This window comes from Oncorhynchus mykiss, chromosome 14 (assembly GCF_013265735.2).
Source record: "Oncorhynchus mykiss isolate Arlee chromosome 14, USDA_OmykA_1.1, whole genome shotgun sequence".
NCBI classification, from domain to species: domain Eukaryota; kingdom Metazoa; phylum Chordata; class Actinopteri; order Salmoniformes; family Salmonidae; genus Oncorhynchus; species Oncorhynchus mykiss.
Window position 1 is genome coordinate 18,331,125 of NC_048578.1, and position 22,661 is coordinate 18,353,785.

At 47.1% G+C, this 22,661-nt stretch overlaps 1 protein-coding gene across 16 annotated transcripts in view; it reads left to right on the forward strand.

The window, feature by feature from the left end:
* LOC110488939 (Rap guanine nucleotide exchange factor (GEF) 2) overlaps positions 1-22,661 on the forward strand; it is a 152,963-nt gene that overhangs the window by 83,872 nt on the left and 46,430 nt on the right. For 14 of the 16 annotated variants that reach the window (XM_036943076.1, XM_036943075.1, XM_036943060.1 and 11 more), the window contains one exon: positions 18,701-18,832. The exons of 1 other annotated variant lie outside the window; for it this stretch is intronic. In XM_036943076.1, coding sequence (XP_036798971.1) covers positions 18,701-18,832 — 132 coding nt within the window. Of the gene's footprint in view, positions 1-6,433; positions 7,518-18,700; positions 18,833-22,661 lie in introns of those variants that run through there. One more of the 16 variants, XM_036943074.1, reaches the window with a different exon arrangement.

Consider the following 22,661-nt stretch of genomic DNA (forward strand, 5'->3'; position numbering starts at 1 on the left):
TTTTATTATAGACAGACAGACCTTTCATTTGATGGTGTCTGAAATGATAAAGGTGTTTTTACCCTTTACCCCTAACAGTCAAATGCATTGTGCTAAAAACTACGTTTACCTTTGGCTATATTATTGGGGCATGAATTGAAAAGCTATTGTGGTTGTATAGAGATTCACAATGTCACATCTGAAAATGACTCAACTATCCTGATATGGACAGCAAATGTAAATATGTTCAGTTAGAGCAGTGGTTCCCAAACTGTGTGGTCCTTTACAAAGTCTGGCTGTCAACTGACTCTTGAAAGTTGTAATAGTAGAATGCACAAGGTGCAATTTTGAAATTGGGTCGTGCATCATCAGTTTTCCTCTTGTCATTGCATACATTAGAGAGCTATTTATAACTTGTCAGAAATGTCCAGATCAACAAGCCCATGTCAGCTAATGTTATTTTAGCCCATAGATGTTGTAGTAACGTTCAAGTCACTCGAAAATCACATGAATACACGTTAGACATGGCAACATGAATAGAGATGTTCCCCAATGCTGGAAGGAGGGCCTAAGTGAACGTTTGGGAACCCTGAGTTAGAGATGTAAAGCATACATGGAATTTGGTCACGTAGGCTACAGGTAATCGGCGTAGGCTACAGGTAATCGGCGTAGGCTACAGGTAATCGGCGTAGGCTACAGGTAATCGGCGTAGGCTACAGGTAATCGCGTAGGCTACAGGTAATCGCGTAGCCTACAGTGCAGTGAGCATGATAACCATGATTGCCGTACCTCTTAAGGATTCTGAATTGATATAATGAGTGTAATTTAGCTGTTGGAGGAACATCTAATCACATCCGCTGAACAACGTCATTAGTGGGTTTGGAGAACAACAAGAACACCCCCCCCCCCCCCCCCCCCCCCCCCCCCCAAGATGTTTTATTGTCACATACAAGCTCCTGAGTCAATCCAAACTAATAATTGGGTCTGTGAACTTTGACAAAATCTATATTTTCTAGTGCACTGTCTGAACCGTTCTAATTGTTGTGTGAACGTGTGGCGAAATCTGCTCGGAGCCTTCACCGTGCGCTGCCACGTTAAGAGCGCATGAGCAGTAAGGAAGGAGGAAATAAAGAGAGCTCGTTCAGCTCTTTGGGGAGGAGCTCTTTGGTGGCGCGACAGTTTGATTGTGTGTGCTGTGCTGCAGAAGTTTTTGTTTGTTTTCAGCGTGTGTAGTTTATAGAGTATTTAACTCAATCGTCGGTGTAATCGCTCTAGGTCGTGGTTGTTTTCATTTGGGACCGCGCCCGTTATGGATCGCATGGATTAGTAGCAACATTGTTGCGAAGCTTTAACATACAAACCAACAAACCATCGGAGAGTCAGACAGTACACCTGCACGCCTGAAGACCACAGCTAAGATCTCTCGTCTTCTCTTTCTCTTTTTCTCTTTCCTCTATCGTTCCAGTGCTTTACCCTGCAACAGACTCTCTATTTTTCCAATGCACTTCCCATTGAAGTTCATTAGAGCTGGACTATTATTGCCGTGCCAGAAGTATTTGGACATTTTAGTTAAAAGGGAGGTTGCTTGCAAGTTGTGAATTGTATTGAGGTGTACTAATGACATGTGGCTGAGAAGATTGTGGACATTTTTAAGGCCTTTGTTGTGTCTATGAACCCCCCCCCCCTCCCACATTCATACCCTCTGCACTCCTCCACTGGACGATAATACATATTATTGCAAATCCTCTGTTGATGACTGGGTTCTTTCTTGTATGAAGTTGCTGTTAAATTGCTCTGCCATTATTAGTATTATTGTATGAGGTATTCTTGTTGGCGTTACCCCTGTGCTGTGATGTGGGTTTTATATGGTGTGTATTCTTTTTTCTCTCCACTGGCTATCTGGTAAACAGGCTACACTCTAGGCAGTCTCTTCTGCTGATGTGTGTGGGTCTGGTAGTTGTACTCTCTCTATTCTACTCTTTTCCTTTCGGCATGGTTAATACCTGCCTGGCGCCCGAACAAAATCATTCTTTACCCCTCTCTGATAAATACCGCTACAAACGTTGCTGTGTTGATTACGTACATGAACCCAAGTCATGTGTTGAATAGCCTAGAAGACTATCCATTCTTGCAGAACAATGCTTTTGTGAAGAACAGTGTTTTTGTGTTAGCCCTATAAGTTGACTATTGCTTTAGATTGAGTATCACTCCTTAAATATAGTATCCGCAGATATTTTATCTATCACATATTCCGATACTCCAATATCCCCATATTCCGATTTGGAAAAGCAGGGGTCCTATTTTTAGAGGTGTCTTTTTTGAAGTTCTGTTCTGCACCTAGGTTCAGCTGCTGCACAGACACAAGAGCCTCAGGTTTAAAGGATTTACACTATCACAGAGACGGATCCATGGACTACTGTAATGACCAACCAGGGACTGACAAGTGATACAGACAGATCCAAGGACTACTAATGACTGACCAGGGACTAACCAGAGGAAAACCTTTTTCTTTTTTCCTTCTCTCATTTCATCTTCCTTTTCTTTACTATACTTAGACTTCTGAAGATCAGTAGAAAGAAACGTAGGACTGTGGAGGGAAATGGGCTCTAGGTGGGGGTGATATCAGGCCATCTAATCTCTCTCACTGTCCCTGTCTCTGTCAACATTGGACAATGACATCATGGCTGTCCTGTTGTCACAAGCAGGGTATGCCTGGCTGGGACAGTGTGTATGCTTTCCCTCTTCTCTTTTTCATATTCCTGTTTCCTCTCAGGGAGACTGGGGGAAGGTGTGGGAGACATGGTGCCTGGCTTACTTTAAGATAGTCGGTGAAAGAGTGTTATCAAGTCATAGTTGGTGACCTTCCATAGTAATCCTTTAACCCGATTTGGAACTGTCTCGATACTCTTCATCTCCTTGCTCAATCTCATGTAGTCCCTCGGTAGGTCACACACAGTCACACACCGCAAAGATGAAATGTTTTGTTGCTGATCTAATGGTGGAGTATAGTATTTGGGGGTCTTTACCAAGCCCTGTTCATTTGTAGGGTTAAACACAAGTCACTGTTGGTCTGATTCAGAGGGGTTGGGTTAAATGCGGAAGACACATTTCAGTTGAAGGCATTCAGTTGTACAACTCACTAGGTATCCCCCTTTCCTAATATTTGGTGGTCTTCACCAAGCACTGTTCATTTGTAGGGTTAAACACAAGTCACCGTTGGTCTTATTTGCACAATTCTCAGAGCCACTCATCAATTTTGCGGACTGAGTGAACAGATGTTCAATGTCCGAACACGTTAGTGTGTTCCTAACACACATCTTAGTAAAGACAGGGGTGTCTACTCCTATCCTTCTGAATGGTTTTTTCTCCTGCTAACTTGCCCTACATCTTGGGAAGAGTCTTGGACTATTGTTTCAAAAGCCTCTTCCTCCCCTCCCCTCATATCCTAGTGGGCCACTCCTTTCCGTGTTCGGCTAGGAAATCCTCTCCACTTCCTGCCCAGAAAAGGAAACGGAGCCCCTGCCAACGCGTGCCAACAGCAGTACAATACCCTGACACCTCTTTAAACTGGCACTGGTGGCGTGGGAACAGTAGTCAGGAAAGTGGCATGAGCCTCTTGTGTTCTCTGACAGGAAGTCAACCCTAGAGGAGCAGACGGTAGCAGTGTATTATTTTTTCTCTGTTAGTCACAGGCCTGGCCCCTTATTGATATGCACAGTCTGCTATTTAACAAGGCTCAAGCCTGTTTCTCATGCATGCTAATTAGCTAAGGTAGCATGCATAATGTACTGTAGAAATTGCAACGTCAAGATCGATACTGGCAGTGTGGTAGCATCCGTTCTAGCCGCTTTTGTTAGTTTTGACGGATGCTAACCGGTTATTAGCAAGGTTTTATATTAGTTGGAATAATCAACCATTTGCAAAACTACAGTCAAGTGAAGCCTTTAGATTTAAAGCCAGCCGTAACAGATCTAGTCTTTTATATGCTATTTCTCTATTTCTTAAGTAGCCAATGTTATTCAGTGATACGAGCATTTGCATTGGTTAACCTTTTGGAACATGTATTTTTAGTGTTTATCTGGCAGTGTCTGTACTGGCTTTGACTGGTACTTGACTTGCAGAAAATATGTTGACTGGATAGAAAGGAGGGTTTTTAGCTGAGGAGACTCGTCTTTGTACTGGTAGTATGACCAGCTAATGTACTGTCTGAATGGGGAAGTTAAAGTCTGAAACACTTTTACTCGTCATGAAGAGAAAAAAAATAAAGGCTACTTTTCCCAAAATGTTTGTCAGTGTGCACATTGTTAATGATACAACTGACTGTAAATGCTTCAACTGGAAAAAGTCACATTAAGGGGGGGAAAAAAAAAGCTTATGTGCCTTGTTTGTCCCCCTACAGCATGTCTCTGTACATACTGTATGAGAGTGTCTGTGTGCTTTTGTCTTCCTTACCGTGGTAATGAGCTTTTTACGACCCAAATGCTATGCATCAGCAGGCAAACAGCATCACGTGATCCAAGCCCATAATGCATGGAACATACTTATAGCCATAGTGGTTAGCAGGGAACATTAGAAATGGCTGACGTCGAAAGGCTCACCGCCCCCCTCAACTGAATCTGTGACTGCATTAATGTTACGCTCCATTAGCACTGTCACATCAGTGTCACAATCAACTACAAGCAATGCGCCCCTGCCTTTCCTTTGTATTTAGATTGCGATTGTTCAGCAGAATGTCAACCCCATAGTCTACATCCCAAATGGCACCCTGTTCCCTACATAGTGCACTAAAAGTAGTAGTGGTCAAAAGTAGCTTGTGCACTATGTATGGAATAGGATGCAATTAAAAGGGATCCATGAAAGGGTGACCGAGAGTGTCTGGCTCTTGTCCCCAGACTCGATCCCCACCGCAGTGATGTAATGATATAATGACGCCCCAGTGCCCCCTGTGATTGTTGCCAACAACGCTAATGATCGAGCCATCAGCACCAGAAGAAAGCACCTGAGCTTGGCGATGCATGACGTCATCGCGTGGGGGCTGGAGAGGGTGAAGAGATTCATGTCCTATTGGTTGGCCAGAGGCCGGCCATTAATACATACCACCCCTGCTTTCAACGTATTCTCTTAATGTAATAACTATACAGTGTGTGCGTGAACAAATAGCCCTTTCCAGAACGACTCAATACACTCAACATGCACATGTAGCGTTTACTATTCTGTTGACCCTAGATTGATCTGCATCAGAGCCATATATGGACATACTGTATATGTGTCTGTTTGCTATATATAGTTTTGATCCGAATTTGTTTTCCTATCCAACCCTGCAATAACAAGAACCACCATAGATCACTTGCTAATGGAAGGAAATCTGATGTTGAAGAAAGGCAGCACGGTGGCAACACATATTTTGTAAGAAAGCGCTTTTGTTTTGACTGTCATTGTAGGAACACCGCTGGGTTTTCCTATTTGCCCAGATTGGCAGTTTCTTATTGTGCAATTTGAAAATATCAGCTCAGCTCCAACCCTATTCCCTATATAGTGTTCTACATTTGACCAGGGACTATACAGACTATGTAGGGAATACACACATTGGGACGTGGCCTTGAAATACCCTTTAAGCCATTGTTCCCTGTGCCTTATCATTTAAAGCACTGTTCTTCTCACATCTCAGTCTCCGTCAGCAAGCCTGGCCCACTGGCCTCATATTTGACTGGGGCTTTTGTGTTTCCAATAACCAGAAGCCTTCCTAGTAGAATGGGTGTATCCTGGACACACAGTTATACACTCCATGCACATACTGTACGTGCATGCATACAGTATATACACACACACCAGGCATACCACACATGTGTGGTCATTTGATGGCTCTATCAGTCCTGTCTGCAATGTGATACCACAGCCCTGCCTGCAATGTGATACCACAGCCCTGCCTGCAATGTGATACCACAGCCCTGCCTGCAATGTGATACCACAGCCCTGCCTGCAATGTGATACCACAGCCCTGCCTGCAATGTGATACCACAGCCCTGCCTGCAATGTGATACCACAGCCCTGCCTGCAATGTGATACCACAGCCCTGCCTGTAATGTAATGTAATGGGGGGGGGGGGTCTGTGACCAGACTGCTACTCTCTGACACAAATGTGTGCCCCCTTCTCACTCTCACACACTCCCTAAATGTTGTCGTCCCTGTGCTTCTGTCACCACAGCAACCAACAAACGCCCCGCGGGGGCAGGTCATGCTCAGTTGCCGTGGTTACTATACTCCGGGTGACATTGTCATACTGATTCAAATTGTCATACTGATTCAAAGCAACACCATTTGTCTCCAAATCCATATTCCTCTTGTTTTATTACCTGCTGTCTGAATAGGGCCCTCCTTTCCTCTCCTCTCTATCTGCCCAGGAAATGGCTTTCCCTGGTTCCGTTGCCATGCCAACTGGCTGCAGCCTTGGTTGACTGCTGAAGTGAGAGTGATAATGGCATTACTCTCTCTGGGCTCCTCTCTCTCTCTCCCTCTCTCCATTGACCCCTTTTGATTTCTGTGTGTTGCTCTCCTTTGCATCTATCTTCCCTGCCTATTTTCTCTGTTTATTATCTGTTTCTCGTTAGCCTATTCATCCTCATTCCTCTCCCTACATCCACCCCTCCCTCAGTCTCTCCTCTTCTGTTTCTCTATCCCTCTCCTCCTTTTAAGCTGTGTAGACTGTGGGTGTAGAACAGCAGGCACCAGCGGCTGCTCTCTCAGCCTCAGTGAGGGAGGTTCCTATTCAATCGCCCGGTCACCCCTCCCTAATACACACACTGACACATACACGTCCCCCTGCTTTGGTCGACAAATGAACCAGGAGTAGTGTTAACAAAGCATCACAGAGGCGGTGGCTCCTAGATTTCAGACTAATCTAATGGTGCGTAAAGCCTAGTGAGCGAGTCGGTGCGTGGGTGTGTGTGTACAGCCAGTGGACGTGTGTGTGTACAGCCAGCCTACCATCGACAGAGAGCAGAGCGGGGAGGGAGAAAATGAGAGGTAGGATGAGGGAGCGAACGTGAGTGAAAGTGCTGTCAGCCATTTTAGCCAGTTTTTTTTTTTTTTTTTTTTCCGGCTTTATGATCCACACACCAGAGCTCATTGGAGGAGGAATCTACCTATTTGGCATCGGTATCAAAAGAAAGAAGGCACGACCAGCATCCTCTTGGGTAGTCAGATCTTTCACTCTCTTTCCTTTTTTTTGCATCCTTGCGTTGGCAGACCATAGCGGGGGGCTGTGCAGGCTGGAGTTAACCCCCGATACAGGGCTGCTGGTGTGTCTGAAACCGTGGCCAGCTTCGGTGGATACTCCCTGAGCGTCACCCCCTCTCTTCCCAGAGAGCGAGAAGCCCGGTGGATAGCCGAGAGGGGAGGAAGATGGGGGAGACGTGCGCTGCGGTATAGATGGCTGGATAAAGAATGTTACATTTTAGCCCAGCATATATTGTGTCATTATGAAACCATTAGCAGCATCCGCCAGCCATGGAGTCCCGAGCCAGCAAGATAAAAACCTGGTAAGTATCGACGTGCGCATTTATTTTGCTCTATGACCCACTCTCTGGATATGATTACGTACCCTATAATGGCTGCGCATCAGGTTTCTTTTGAGCCGTGCCAAGATTAATGAATATGCAGGGCCCAGCCCACTTTAACCCAGCACAAGACCGGAGCCTGGACACATTGAATCACAACCTTTATTTAGAGGCAGTATTGGTGTAGGCTAGGCACCATGGCCATGTGCTCGCTGTCAGTCTCTCGTTGCAAGGCAGGGTGGAATGTTTACGACCGTGACTCCAGAGTGTCTGTGTTCCTCATGCATTTTGATGATGCACTTAGGATCAAATACTTTGATTGCATCTTTCTGCATGATGTGCCCCTAGGAAAAAAAGATTAGCCAATGTTTTGTGCAAATGCAGTAGCCTACAGGTATCGTAGATTCGTTTTTGCAAGGTTGAGTGTGTTGTGATGTGCGGGTTGATGGGGCAGCCTTCGTGTGGGCTGCTGTCCATGGTGCTAGTAGTGACAGCCAAACTCGAGACAGCGATCAGGGAGACATTTGTAGGCTACTGAGCGATCTGCACTTGAGCTGTAGGTGAATTGATCAGCTGTCAGCAACCGCTGGCATCAATCAACCCTCTGAGGCCTCCTGCCTAGCTGTACATCACAGAGATGGACGGATTGGGGAGGGTAAGTTACATCAATCAGGCAAGCAGATTTAACCTTCTCTCTCTCTACCCTCTTTCTTCCTCGCTACCCTCTTTCTTTCTCTCACCTCCCTCCATCTCCTCAGCAAGCAAGAAGTAGGCTAGTTTGTAATATTAATATAATGCACATATTAATTAGTGAAACAGTGGGAGACTACAAACATAAGAGTATCATCTTTCTGGAGCAGTGACATCATGTCCATGACTAATATGTGGAAATTGCATGTCTATTTAGTGAGAGTAGGTGGTTGTCATAGTAGCATGGCTATTATGAGTTAGTGCATCTATTTGCTTCTCTCTTTCTGTTTCTCTGTCTCTCTACTGCTGTCTCTCTCGCTCTCTACCGGTCTCTCTCTACCCCTCTCTCACTGTCCCTCCTCTTTCTCTCTCACTCTCTCTCTCCTCTTTCTCTCTCTCTCTCCTCTCTCCCCCTCCCCTTATCTCCTCCTCAGCAGCAAGAAGTAGGCTAGTTTGTAATATTAATATAATGCACATATTAATTAGCGAAACAGTGGGAGACTACAAACATAAGAGTATCATCTTTCTGGAGCAGTGACATCATGTCCATGACTAATATGTGGAAATTGCATGTCTATTTAGTGAGAGTAGGTGGTTGTCATAGTAGCATGGCTATTATGAGTTAGTGCATCTATTTGCTTCTCTCTTTCTGTCTCTCTCTCTCTCCCTCTGTCACGGTCTCTCTCGCTACCGGTCTCTCTCGCTACCGGTCTCTCTCGCTACCGGTCTCTCTGTAATATACAATGAACAATTAGATAAACACATGTGAAGTGTTGGTCCCATGTTTTATGAGCTGAAATAAAATATCCCAAAAATGTTCCATATGCACGAAAAGCTTATTTCTCTCACATTTTGTGCACAAATTTGTTTACGTCCCTGTTAGTGAGCATTTCTCCTTTGCCAAAATAATCCATTCACCTGACAGGTGTGGCATATCAAGAACCTGATTAAACAGCATGATCATTACAGTTGCCCCTTGTACTGGGAACATTTTTGTCACACAACACAATGCCACCGATGTCTCAAGTTTTGAGGGAGCGTGGAATTGGCATGCTGACTGCAGGAATGTCCACCACAGCTGTTGCCAGAGAATAACATAAACCGCCTCAACATCATTTTAGAGAATTTGGCAGTACATGGCTTCATGTGGGTGTGCGGTTTGCTGATGTCAACGTTGTGAACAGAGTGCCCCATGTTGGTGGTGGGGTTATGGTATGGGCAGGCATAAGCTATAGACAATGAACACAATTGCATTTTATCGATGGAAATTTGAATGCACAGAAATACAGTAACAAGATCCTTAGACACATTGTGAGGCCCTTTTCGTTTAAGGTAACTGTGACCAACAGATGCATATCTGTATTCCCAGTCGTGAAATCCATAGATTAGGGCCTCATGAATTTATTTAAATCAACTGATTTTATCATATGAGCTGTAACTCAGTAAAATCTTTGGAAATCTTGAGTGGTGCTATTTATATTTTTGTTTATAATTCCTATCCATTTAAAAGCCCCAGGTTTTATAGATTTTGGATTGCAATATGAGTAGTAGGTGATTGTCAGCAAGTTACATTATAATAGGTGTCTTGTGTGTTGGTTGGTAAGACTGTTTCTATCTCTCTCTCATATCTCCGTGCCATGCCAGCCATGTTGTGTGTCAGTCAATGGGCTCCGGCTGTGTGGAGTAGAGTAGTATCACAAGGTAGGGTGAGGTAAGCCTCGGCAGAGAGAATATCCGTCCTGTTTTAATCGGACACCTAGCGCAAACGGCTTTCGTCTCTTGACCCGCCCAGCTCATGAAAGCGAGAAGCCCCCCACCGCCAAGGTCTTTGGCCAGGGGGAACTCTGGGAATAGCGCCCGCCGTATGTGGTCCTCCAACATCACAATCTTTCTACCTTATCTACCTTGGTTCAGCCTCTATACAGTCTCCAGGTTGAAGGAATAGCCTCCCCAGCTAGTTCACCCAAGTCCGACAGTCCCAGACCTCGTTTCACGGTCCACCCTGTACTGTATAATTGGGTTGAGTCGCGGCCAGCCCAGCACTTCCGTCCACATCCACGGGGCAGCCGCCAGTGCGGCTATCTAGGTCATTAGGTCTACAGTATCATTTGAGGAGCGAGCTCCACATCTGCTCACCGTGGAAGGCACAAATGATTGCAGTGTTGTGGCTCTAGTGTTAGGTGATGCTCCTGCTTTAATCCCCTCATGACCATCTGATTGTAAATATTTCGGGCTCTGCCCCGGAAAGCTGATTTCATTATTTAGATTTGTTCCCAGAATATCTAGATCAGAAGGGAGGGTCACACGGGGCCTACATATAGGTGAATTGTGTGTTTTTGGATGCTTTTTTTTGTTGTTGTTTGCGGATGTTTTTTTTTTGTTAGCATCCATTTTCTCCGAACTGGCCAATGAACAGAAGGCCATTTAACCCCCATGCTCCTGGAATGAGTTGTGTGCTGCCTTGAATGACTGACTGCTGGATGGATAGACCATGACCTCAATTAGGAGAGAAGGAGAGCGAGTGGGGTTGAGAAGGCATAGAAGGGACAGCAGTGGGGGGTTGGAGGAGAGGAGGAGGACCACCCAGGATATTGCTATTGACACGTGGCTATTGACCATGTGTGTACTACTCCCAACGTCTGGTAACACACACTCCAATATTGATGAAGCTCCCATCGCTGCTTGGGCCGTGATACCAGTATCGCCGTATATATTCCATGGCTAAAATGAAAGCACGAAGCAGCTCACTCTTTGGTACTTAATAAAAACCTGCTGTATGTACAGTATTGTGGATGACAACATAATGATGTTTGTTTCCAACATTTGGGCAGTTTTCCTAAAGAAGTTAAATCCACTTTAGTTTGTGGTTTGTGCCCTTGCCACGATACTAACGGGTTTCGCGGTACTGTGATCATCCCGGCCCTAATCGCTTCTTTCTTCTGTCTATCCACCATGCAAGTTCCACATCAGGGTGGAATCGGCAATCTGCTCCACCACACATTCAAATGCAGTCCATCTCAGGCTAGTCTGTAGGTAGCGTTGATTTCAAATAGGACAATAACGTTGTGCCCCGGTTTATCGGCAGCATTGATTTTTGTCTTCATGAAATGAAAATACAATAACACTGCCCCATGTTCTATAGTGCCATTAAATATCAGTGATGTCCAATACAGACTGCAGTTGTAGTTAATGTGTATCAATTCAGTGTCCTGTCATGTAAAACGATATTTCCACTAAATACACAGTGCCAGGGAATGTCATTCAGTTTGTTCATTGCAGACTGCAATTGTATAAGATCTTCATCATTGTAACACCATTCAGGGTCCACTAATGGTGCGTCTCTACTCTGCTGAAGGGGGTTCAGAGGGGTTGTAACCAGATGAGGGGCTTGTGGCCTGGCTCTGGCTCTAGCCCACCTGGTGAATCATTTGGTTCTGTGCACTGAGCCAGTTAATGAAATGAGACGGCCATCTTTGATACACTGTAATGACATCCCATTCACAATGGTATTTTGGGTGTGAATGTATTGGGGGTGTGGGCCACACACACACACACACACACACTTGCGTGTATGCACACATGCACACCACAGCCTCTGCTTTGATTGACAAGACCAATTTAGGCTGTTGGTTTGGCTTTCAGTCTGTTGAATAACGTCACTGTTTCGAAGTGCTACACTAACTAGCCTCTCTCTACCCCTCCTCCTCAGCCTCTCTCTACCCCTCCTCTCTCTACCCCTCCTCTCTCTACCCCTCCTCTCTCTACCCCTCCTCTCTCTACCCCTCCTCTCTCTACCCCTCCTCTCTCTACCCCTCCTCTCTCTACCCCTCCTCTCTCTACCCCTCCTCTCTCTACCCCTCCTCTCTCTATCCCTCCTCTCTCTACCCCTCCTCCTCTCTCTACCCCTCCTCCTCTCTACCCTCTCCTCCTCAGCCTCTCTCTACCCTCTCCTCCTCAGCCTCTCTCTACCCTCTCCTCCTCAGCCTCTCTCTACCCTCTCCTCCTCATCCTCTCTACCCTCTCCTCCTCAGCCTCTCTCTACCCCTCCTCCTCAGCCTCTCTCTACCCTTCCTCCTCCTCCTCTCTCTACCCATCTTCCTCCTCCTCTCTCTACCCCTCCTCAGCCTCTCTCTACTCCTCCTCCTCAGCCTCTCTCTACTCCTCCTCCTCAGCCTCTCTCTACTCCTCCTCCTCCTCAGCCTCTCTACTCCTCCTCCTCCTCAGCCTCTCTACTCCTCCTCCTCAGCCTCTCTACCCCTCCTCCTCAGCCTCTCTACCCCTCCTCCTCCTCCTCTCTCTACCCCTACTCCTCCTCCTCTCTCTACCCCTCCTCCTCCTCCTCTCTCTACCCCTCCTCCTCCTCCTCTCTCTACCCCTCCTCCTCCTCTCTCTACCCCCCCTCTTCTCTCTACCCCTCCTCCTCCTCTCTCTACCCTTCCTCAGCCTCTCTCTACCCCTCCTCCTCAGCCTCTCTACCCCTCCTCCTCAGCCTCTCTCTACCCCTCCTCCTCAGCCTCTATCTATCCTTCCTCCTCAGCCTCTCTCTACCCCTCCTCCTCAGCCTCTCTCTACCCCTCCTCCTCAGACTCTCTCTACCCCTCCTCCTCAGCCTCTCTCTACCCCTCCTCCTCAGCCTCTCTCTACCCCTCCTCCTCAGCCTCTCTCTACCCCTCCTCCTCAGCCTCTCTCTACCCCCCTCCTCAGCCTCTCTCTACCCCCCTCCTCAGCCTCTCTCTACCCCCCCTCCTCAGCCTCTCTCTACCCCCCCTCCTCAGCCTCTCTCTACCCCCCCTCAGCCTCTCTCTACCCCCCCTCCTCAGCCTCTCTCTACCCCCCCCAGCCTCTCTCTACCCCCCCTCCTCAGCCTCTCTCTACCCCCCCTCCTCAGCCTCTCTCTACCCCCCCTCCTCAGCCTCTCTCTACCCCCCCTCCTCAGCCTCTCTCTACCCCCCTCCTCTCTCTACCCCCCCTCCTCTCTCTACCCCCCCCTCCTCTCTCTACCCCTCCTCCTCTCTCTACCCCTCCTCCTCCGCCTCTCTACCCCTCCTCCTCAGCCTCTCTCTACCCCTCCTCCTCAGCCTCTCTCTACCCCTCCTCCTCAGCCTCTCTCTACCCCTCCTCCTCAGCCTCTCTCTACCCCTCCTCCTCAGCCTCTCTCTACCCCCCCTCCTCAGCCTCTCTCTACCCCCCCTCCTCAGCCTCTCTCTACCCCCCCTCCTCAGCCTCTCTACCCCTCCTCCTCAGCCTCTCTCTACCCCTCCTCCTCAGCCTCTCTCTACCCCTCCTCCTCAGCCTCTCTCTACCCCTCCTCAGCCTCTCTACCCCTCCTCCTCAGCCTCTCTCTACCCCTCCTCCTCAGCCTCTCTCTACCCCTCCTCCTCAGCCTCTCTCTACCCCTCCTCCTCAGCCTCTCTCTACCCCTCCTCCTCAGCCTCTCTCTACCCCTCCTCCTCAGCCTCTCTCTACCCCTCCTCCTCAGCCTCTCTCTACCCCTCCTCCTCAGCCTCTCTCTACCCCTCCTCCTCAGCCTCTCTCTACCCCTCCTCCTCAGCCTCTCTCTACCCCTCCTCCTCAGCCTCTCTCTACCCCTCCTCCTCAGCCTCTCTCTACCCCTCCTCCTCAGCCTCTCTCTACCCCTCCTCCTCAGCCTCTCTCTACCCCTCCTCCTCAGCCTCTCTCTACCCCTCCTCCTCAGCCTCTCTCTACCCCTCCTCCTCAGCCTCTCTCTACCCCTCCTCCTCAGCCTCTCTCTACCCCTCCTCCTCAGCCTCTCTCTACCCCTCCTCCTCAGCCTCTCTCTACCCCTCCTCCTCAGCCTCTCTCTACCCCTCCTCCTCAGCCTCTCTCTACCCCTCCTCCTCAGCCTCTCTCTACCCCTCCTCCTCAGCCTCTCTCTACCCCTCCTCCTCAGCCTCTCTCTACCCCTCCTCCTCAGCCTCTCTCTACCCCTCCTCCTCAGCCTCTCTACCCCTCCTCCTCAGCCTCTCTACCCCTCCTCCTCAGCCTCTCTCTACCCCTCCTCCTCAGCCTCTCTCTACCCCTCCTCCTCAGCCTCTCTCTACCCCTCCTCCTCTCTCTACTCCTCCTCCTCCTCCTCTCTCTACCCCTCCTCCTCAGCCTCTCTCTACCCCTCCTCCTCAGCCTCTCTCTACCCCTCCTCCTCTCTCTACCCCTCCTCCTCTCTCTACCCCTCCTCCTCTCTACCCCTCCTCCTCAGCCTCTCTCTACCCTCTCCTCCTCAGCCTCTCTACCCTCTCCTCCTCAGCCTCTCTCTACCCCTCCTCCTCAGCCTCTCTCTACCCCTCCTCCTCAGCCTCTCTCTACCCTTCCTCCTCCTCCTCTCTCTACCCATCTTCCTCCTCCTCTCTCTACCCCTCCTCAGCCTCTCTATACTCCTCCTCAGCCTCTCTCTACTCCTCCTCCTCCTCAGCCTCTCTCTACTCCTCCTCCTCCTCAGCCTCTCTACTCCTCCTCCTCCTCAGCCTCTCTACTCCTCCTCCTCCTCTCTCTACCCCTCCTCCTCCTCCTCTCTCTACCCCTCCTCCTCCTCCTCTCTCTACCCCTCCTCCTCCTCTCTCTACCCCTCCTCCTCTCTCTACCCCTCCTCAGCCTCTCTCTACCCCTCCTCCTCAGCCTCTCTACCCCTCCTCCTCAGCCTCTCTACCCCTCCTCCTCAGCCTCTCTCTACCCCTCCTCCTCAGCCTCTCTCTACCCCTCCTCCTCAGCCTCTCTCTACCCCTCCTCCTCAGCCTCTCTCTACCCCTCCTCCTCAGCCTCTCTCTACCCCTCCTCCTCAGCCTCTCTACCCCTCCTCCTCAGCCTCTCTCTACCCCTCCTCCTCAGCCTCTCTCTACCCCTCCTCCTCAGCCTCTCTCTACCCCTCCTCCTCAGCCTCTCTCTACCCCTCCTCCTCAGCCTCTCTCTACCCCTCCTCCTCAGCCTCTCTCTACCCCTCCTCCTCAGCCTCTCTCTACCCCCCCTCCTCAGCCTCTCTCTACCCCCCCTCCTCAGCCTCTCTCTACCCCCCCTCCTCAGCCTCTCTCTACCCCCCCTCCTCAGCCTCTCTCTACCCCCCCTCCTCAGCCTCTCTCTACCCCCCCTCAGCCTCTCTCTACCCCTCATCAGTCTCTCTCTACCCCTCCACATGGAGTCTGAGTTTTACTATAAACTCGAATCAAGGGACATGTCGAGCCAAACTGATTTAGTATCAAATTAACCTCCAAATGTATTCTACATCCAATCTATTCCATTTGTGAACCATGTGAGACCCCAAGAATATTTCTTATCGAAGGTGTTTCCTCATCATCCATCAGCAACATAGTGCTTATTTAAATTCAAACATTCATTTGGGGGGAAACTTAATGTTGGATGATACTTTTAATGTTTCATGACTGTTTACCTGCTCACATGTACTTGGTGGTGATGCAATACTATTCTCCAGTTCGTTTCTGCTTCTCACATTTTCTTTCTGGCTGCGACGCCCTGATCTAGTGGCCAAAATCGAAATTGCGCCTGAGCCAGAATAATACATTGTGGCTTTTCTCTGGCATTTCAAAGATGATGGTACAAACAAATACATAAATGCATGTTTATTTCCTTTGTATTATCTTTTACCAGATCTAATGTGTTATATTCTCCTACATTCCTTTCACATTTCCACAAACTTCAAAGTGCTTCCTTTCGAGTTGTATCAGGAATATGCGTATCCTTCAGGTCCTGAGCTACAGACAGTTAGATTTGGGTTTGTCATTTTAGGCGGAAATTGAAAAAAAGGATCTGATCCTTAAGAGGTTTAAGAGGTTTTAACAAGGACAACACACAGGTCTTTCCATCACTGAATGATATTTTTTTTGGTGTGCAAATGAACTCAAGCTTACGGACGATGTCAAATGTGATATAGCGAAGCACCTAAGTGAGTTGGGTGCACAATTACGCAGGTACTTTCCCGAAACGGACGACACAAACAACCCTATTTATTATCCCTTTCCTGCCCTGCCTCCAGTCCACTTACCGATATCTGAACAAGAGAGACTCATTGAAATTGCTCTTGTTCTATGAAAGTTTGATTTAATCAGAAGCCTGTGCAAGATTTCTGGTTTGGGCTGCGCTCAGAGTTTCATGCCTTGGAAAATCTCAATGTTAAGACACTGATACCCTTTGCAAACTTGTACCTATGTGAGAGTGAATTCTCGGCCCTCACTAGCATGAAAACTAAACACAGGCACAGACTGTGTGGGGGAAGACTGAGACTCTCTCCAATACAACCCAACAATGCAGAGTTATGTGCATCATTTCAAGCACATCCTTCTTATTAACTTGTGTTGAGTTATTCACCATTTGTGATGAGCAAATAAGGTTTTGTATGTAAGATGGCTAAATAAAGAGCAACATTATTTGTATCACATGCGCTGGGCTTTTAGGTGTGAAGATTAAAATATGAATGCATGACCCCATGTCAAAAAAAAGGTGTGTCACGGCCAGGGGGTCGGCTTTAAGGAGCAACCGTCTCCTTTAAATAGATACATTAAAACACTCAAATATTCATATTCAACTATGCCTCTTGGAGTAGCCTATGTCTTCCTTTGTTACATTTAACCTAATGGTCTTTCCACTCCTAACATAGGCTTGGGTGAGTTTGGATAGATGTGCTTGTGGATTCATGCTCCAGATTGCGAATAGCACTTGCCATTGTTCTTCTTTTGCTAGACTAGTTGGACATCTTGAGATTTCACACCATTTTGCACCATTAGCTTTAAAGCTAGATCCGCACTTGAAACAAAGTGTCCACCCCAGCTCTGTTCTGGTAAAAAGCTGAGAGATGGGCCTTGAGAAACGTAACCACTCAAATGTATAGACAGAGCTATGGATGCAAGGTTGGCATTCCATAAAATCTAAATTATAGTTTTAACCAGGTTGAGGCAATACAATGTTTGTTTGTTTTACTCCAATGTAGATATAAACTTCTATTTTGGGGTTCTCATGGAGTGTGACAGTTGAACTAAGTTCAAGGCATTTATACATTATATTCTTTAAAAAATCAATGGGCGCAAATCATTAATTTATACGTCCAAAAGTGGATGTAGCAACTGCAGATTCTACCTTTTTAATGCTAATTCTGCCCTGGGACTTGTGGTGGTTGTATGTGGCGCAGTCATCTTCATATATCTAGGAATGAGTCTGTGTGACTTAACACCACAGTGTATCTTGGAGTCTGGTAATTATACGTGCTTGTTGCCATTGGTACTGAAGTCTTAACAAGGTTTTTAGCTCAACGGGATAACACAATCTTGTGAAATACTCGATACCCGGGTTTGAACCCGAGTCAGTTACATCAGCACGCAAGACCCAGCACCCGACTACCCCTGCTGCTTGGCGTAGGGCAACCCAACTGCCCCGGCTGTTTGGCCTAGGGCTACCCAACTGCCCCGGCTGTTTGGCCTAGGGCTACCCAACTGCCCCGGCTGTTTGGCCTAGGGCTACCCAACTGCCCTGGCTGCTTGGCCTAGGGCTAACCAACTGCCCCGGCTGCTTGGCCTAGGGCTACCCAACCCTCCCGGCTGCTTGGCCTAGGGCTAACCAACTGCCCCGGCTGCTTGGCCTAGGGCTACCCAACCCTCCCGGCTGCTTGGCCTAGGGCTACCCAACCCTCCCGGCTGCTTGGCCTAGGGCTACTTTCCATACACATGAGGAGCTCAGTAAATATGAACAGGAAACAGAACGGCAAGGTTTGCCAACCAACTGCCCGCGCTTTCAAATTGAATTGATCTTGGTTGTATGCACTTACAAGCGTTGGGTAATTGGTGCTATTACGGAGGGGCTTAAAATGTTGAGCTACGTTTTTAAAATAAATTATTATTTTCATGTTAAATAAATACCTCTTGTTTTCGGACTAAAACCTAGACTGTGTTAAACTCTCTAAATGTTATCCATGGATGCCATGAAAGTGGGAAATGTAATTAACAGCTGCTAGTTTGATTATTCATTATTTGGAAGTAGTTCAGCGTTCAAAGCGCCTGGCTTCATTAAAATGTGTTCACGTATGTTCTATTCAGACGGCTATGTAAGTAAACCACAGGAGAATGAGATGTGTTAAGGCCTTTTTAATTGAAATGAAATGAATGTAGAGGGACATCAAATGAACTGCAGAAGATTTGAAATAAATGACATCTAGAATCCCTCAGGGAACTCAACTCACCCACTGTCACATCATTTGTACATTTTCACTTGGAACTGGTTCCCCTTACTCCACCTGTGCCCTACACAGAGGCGAAAGGCCTTCACATGCCATGCAAACATCTACGTAACGCTAATATCTAATATAGACAATGTTTTGGTCTGGGCTCGACAAGTGTTTCACCCACCGTGTAGCCAAGTGCCTTTTTAAATGCCTGACAGCCATGCGTGGGTGGTGTGAGTGGGTTGAGACAGGTGAAACTGACCATCTGTCTGTGTGTGTGTGTGGCGTGTGTGTGCAGCTCCCCGCAGACTTCAGCCGACTCCACCTGGCCGACGGCTTGCACCCACAGGTGACCCACGTGTCTTCCAGCCACTCAGGATGTAGTGTCACCAGCGACTCTGGAAGCAGCAGCCTGTCAGACATATATCAGGTAAGCACAGTCCCCTTTCCCCACAACGTAACTTACTCCCAACTACCCCCCCCCCCCCCCCCCCCCCCAAACACACTCTGTGTGCCCATGGAGAAACCCATAACCTTATAGGCCCATAACCTCCCAACAACGTCCCACCAACATCCCCCCTCAACCCCCTTTGAATACCAATATAACAGAACAGTCCCCCCGCCCATCTCGTGACTGAAGTCAGGCCCCATAGCCAATCACACCTAATCCTCTTACCACACGCAGGCACCCCATTGGCCCCCGACGTCGTAACCTGCTGTCTGTGTATCTGCGAGTGCATTTGTGTGTGTGTGTGCATTAGTCGATGTCAGTCTGTTGCTGTTTGTGTGTGCACACGCACAATCTGTGTAGAGTAAATATTGTGTGCGCGCAGGCGTATGTACATGTGGAGGGGTGGGGACAGGTTGTGAACATGCTCTACTGTGCCCAGGCCCTGATCCAGTCTTAGGGCCATCTGCTAGGTCCTCATTAACAGGTCTGCTGTAGCGGCTCCATTAAATCACTCATCTACTCTCTCTCTCTCTCTCTCTCTGTGTCTCTCTCTCTGTGTCTCTCTCTCTCTCTCTGTCTCTCTGTCTCTCTCTCTGTGTGTCTCTTGCTCTGTCTCTCGCTCTGTCGCTCTCTCAATTCAATGGTCTTTATTGGCAAGTGAGGTAGATAATATACAAAAGTGAAATAAACAATAAAAATTAACAGTAAACATTACACATACAGAAGTTTCAAAACAATAAAGACATTACAAATGTCAGAGTATTTATATACATTGCCTTGCGAAAGTATTCGGCCCCCTTGAACTTTGCGACCTTTTGCCACATTTCAGGCTTCAAACATAAAGATATAAAACTGTATTTTTTTTGTGAAGAATCAACAACAAGTGGGACACAATCATGAAGTGGAACGACATTTATTGGATATTTCAAACTTTTTTAACAAATCAAAAACTGAAAAATTGGGCGTGCAAAATTATTCAGCCCCTTTACTTTCAGTGCAGCAAACTCTCTCCAGAAGTTCAGTGAGGATCTCTGAATGATCCAATGTTGACCTAAATGACTAATGATGATAAATACAATCCACCTGTGTGTAATCAAGTCTCCGTATAAATGCACCTGCACTGTGATAGTCTCAGAGGTCCGTTAAAAGCGCAGAGAGCATCATGAAGAACAAGGAACACACCAGGCAGGTCCGAGATACTTTTGTGAAGAAGTTTAAAGCCGGATTTGGATACAAAAAGATTTCCCAAGCTTTAAACATCCCAAGGAGCACTGTGCAAGCGATAATATTGAAATGGAAGGAGTATCAGACCACTGCAAATCTACCAAGACCTGGCCGTCCCTCTAAACTTTCAGCTCATACAAGGAGAAGACTGATCAGAGATGCAGCCAAGAGGCCCATGATCACTCTGGATGAACTGCAGAGATCTACAGCTGAGGTGGGAGACTCTGTCCATTGGACAACAATCAGTCGTATATTGCACAAATCTGGCCTTTATGGAAGAGTGGCAAGAAGAAAGCCATTTCTTAAAGATATCCATAAAAAGTGTTGTTTAAAGTTTGCCACAAGCCACCTGGGAGACACACCAAACATGTGGAAGAAGGTGCTCTGGTCAGATGAAACCAAAATTGAACTTTTTGGCAACAATGCAAAACGTTATGTTTGGCGTAAAAGCAACACAGCTGAACACACCATCCCCACTGTCAAACATGGTGGTGGCAGCATCATGGTTTGGGCCTGCTTTTCCTCAGCAGGGACATGGAAGATGGTTAAAATTGATGGGAAGATGGATGGAGCCAAATACAGGACCATTCTGGAAAAAAAACAGATGGAGTCTGCAAAAGACCTGAGACTGGGACGGAGATTTGTCTTCCAACAAGACAATGATCCAAAACATAAAGCAAAATCTACAATGGAATGGTTCAAAAATAAACATATCCAGGTGTTAGAATGGCCAAGTCAAAGTCCAGACCTGAATCCAATCGAGAATCTGTGGAAAGAACTGAAAACTGCTGTTCACAAATGCTCTCCATCCAAACCTCACTGAGCTCGAGCTGTTTTGCAAGGAGGAATGGGAAAAAATGTCAGTCTCGCGATGTGCAAAACTGATAGAGACATACCCCAAGCGACTTACAGCTGTAATCGCAGCAAAAGGTGGCGCTACAAAGTATTAACTTAAGGGGGCTGAATAATTTTGCACGCCCAATTTTTCAGTTTTTGAAAAGTTTGAAATATCCAATAAATGTCGTTCCACTTCATGATTGTGTCCCACTTGTTGTTGATTCTTCACAAAAAAATACAGTTTTATATCTTTATGTTTGAAGCCTGAAATGTGGCAAAAGGTCGCAAAGTTCAAGGGGGCCGAATACTTTCGCAAGGCACTGTGTGTGTGTGTGTATATATATATATATATATATATATACACACACACACACACACACACACACAATGGTGTTTGTTCTTCACTGTGGAATTTCACCCAGTAGATATGGGAGTTTATCAAAATTGGATTTGTTTTCGAATTCTTTGTGGATCTGTGTAATGAGGGAAATATGTCTCTCTAATATGGTCATACATTGGGCAGGAGGTTAGGAAGTGCAGCTCAATTTCCACCTCCTTTTGTGGGCAGTGAGCACACTGCCTGTCTTCTCTTGAGAACCAGGTCTGCCTACGGCCTTTCTCAATAGCAAGGCTATGCTCACCGAGTCTGTACATAGTCAAAGCTTTCCTTAAGTTTGGGTCAGTCACAGTGGTCAGGTATTCTGCCACTGTGTACTCTCTGTTTAGGGCCAAATAGCATTCTAGTTTGCTCTATTTTTTTGTTAATTCTTTCCAATGTGTCAAGTAACCATCCTTTTGTTTTCTCATACTTTGGATGGGTCTAATTGTGTTGCTGTCCTGGGGCTCTGTGGGGTCTGTTTGTGAAAAGAGCCACAGGACCAGCTTGCTTAGGGGACTCTTCTCCAGGTTCATCTCTCTGTAGCTGATGGCTTTGTTCTGGAAGGTTTGGGAATCACTTCCTTTTAGGTGGTTATAGAATGTAATGGCTCTTTTCTGGATTTTGATCATTAGTGGGTATCGGCCTAATTCTGCTCTGCATGCATTATTTGGTGTTCTACTTTGTACACGGAGGATATTTTTGCAGAATTCTGCGTGCAGTCTCAATTTGGTGTTTGTCCCATTTTGTGAAGTCTTGGTTGGTGAGCGGACCCCAGGCCTCACAATCATAAAGGGCAATGGGCTCTATGAATGATTCAAGTATTTTTAGCCAAATCCTAATTAGTATGTTGAAATTTATGTTCCTTTTGATGGCATAGAATGCCCTTCTTGCCTTGTCTCTCAGATCGTTCACAGTTTTGTGGAAGTTACCTGTGGCGCTGATGTTTAGGCCAAGGTATGTATAGTTTTTTTGTGTGCTCTAGGTCAACAGTGTCTAGATGGAATTTGTATTTGTGGTCCTGGTGACTGGACCTTTTTTGGAACACCATTATTTTGGTCTTACTGAGATTTAGTGTCAGGGCCCAGGTCTGACAGAATCTGTGCAGAGGATCTAGGTGCTGCTGTAGGCCCTCCTTGGTTGGTGGCAGAAGCACCAGATCATCAGCAAACAGCGGATTCTAGTAGGGTGAGGCCGGGTGCTGCATGTTTGAGTTATCTGTTATAAGGGCTTGAGCATAGAGTGACACGGCAGAGTCCACTCATTCAGACTGGTCTTACTCCCTCATTTATCAGAAGACAAGCCAGAAACAATTTATAAAGACTGTTGACATCTAGTGGAAGGCATAGGAATTGCAATTTGAGTCCTAAG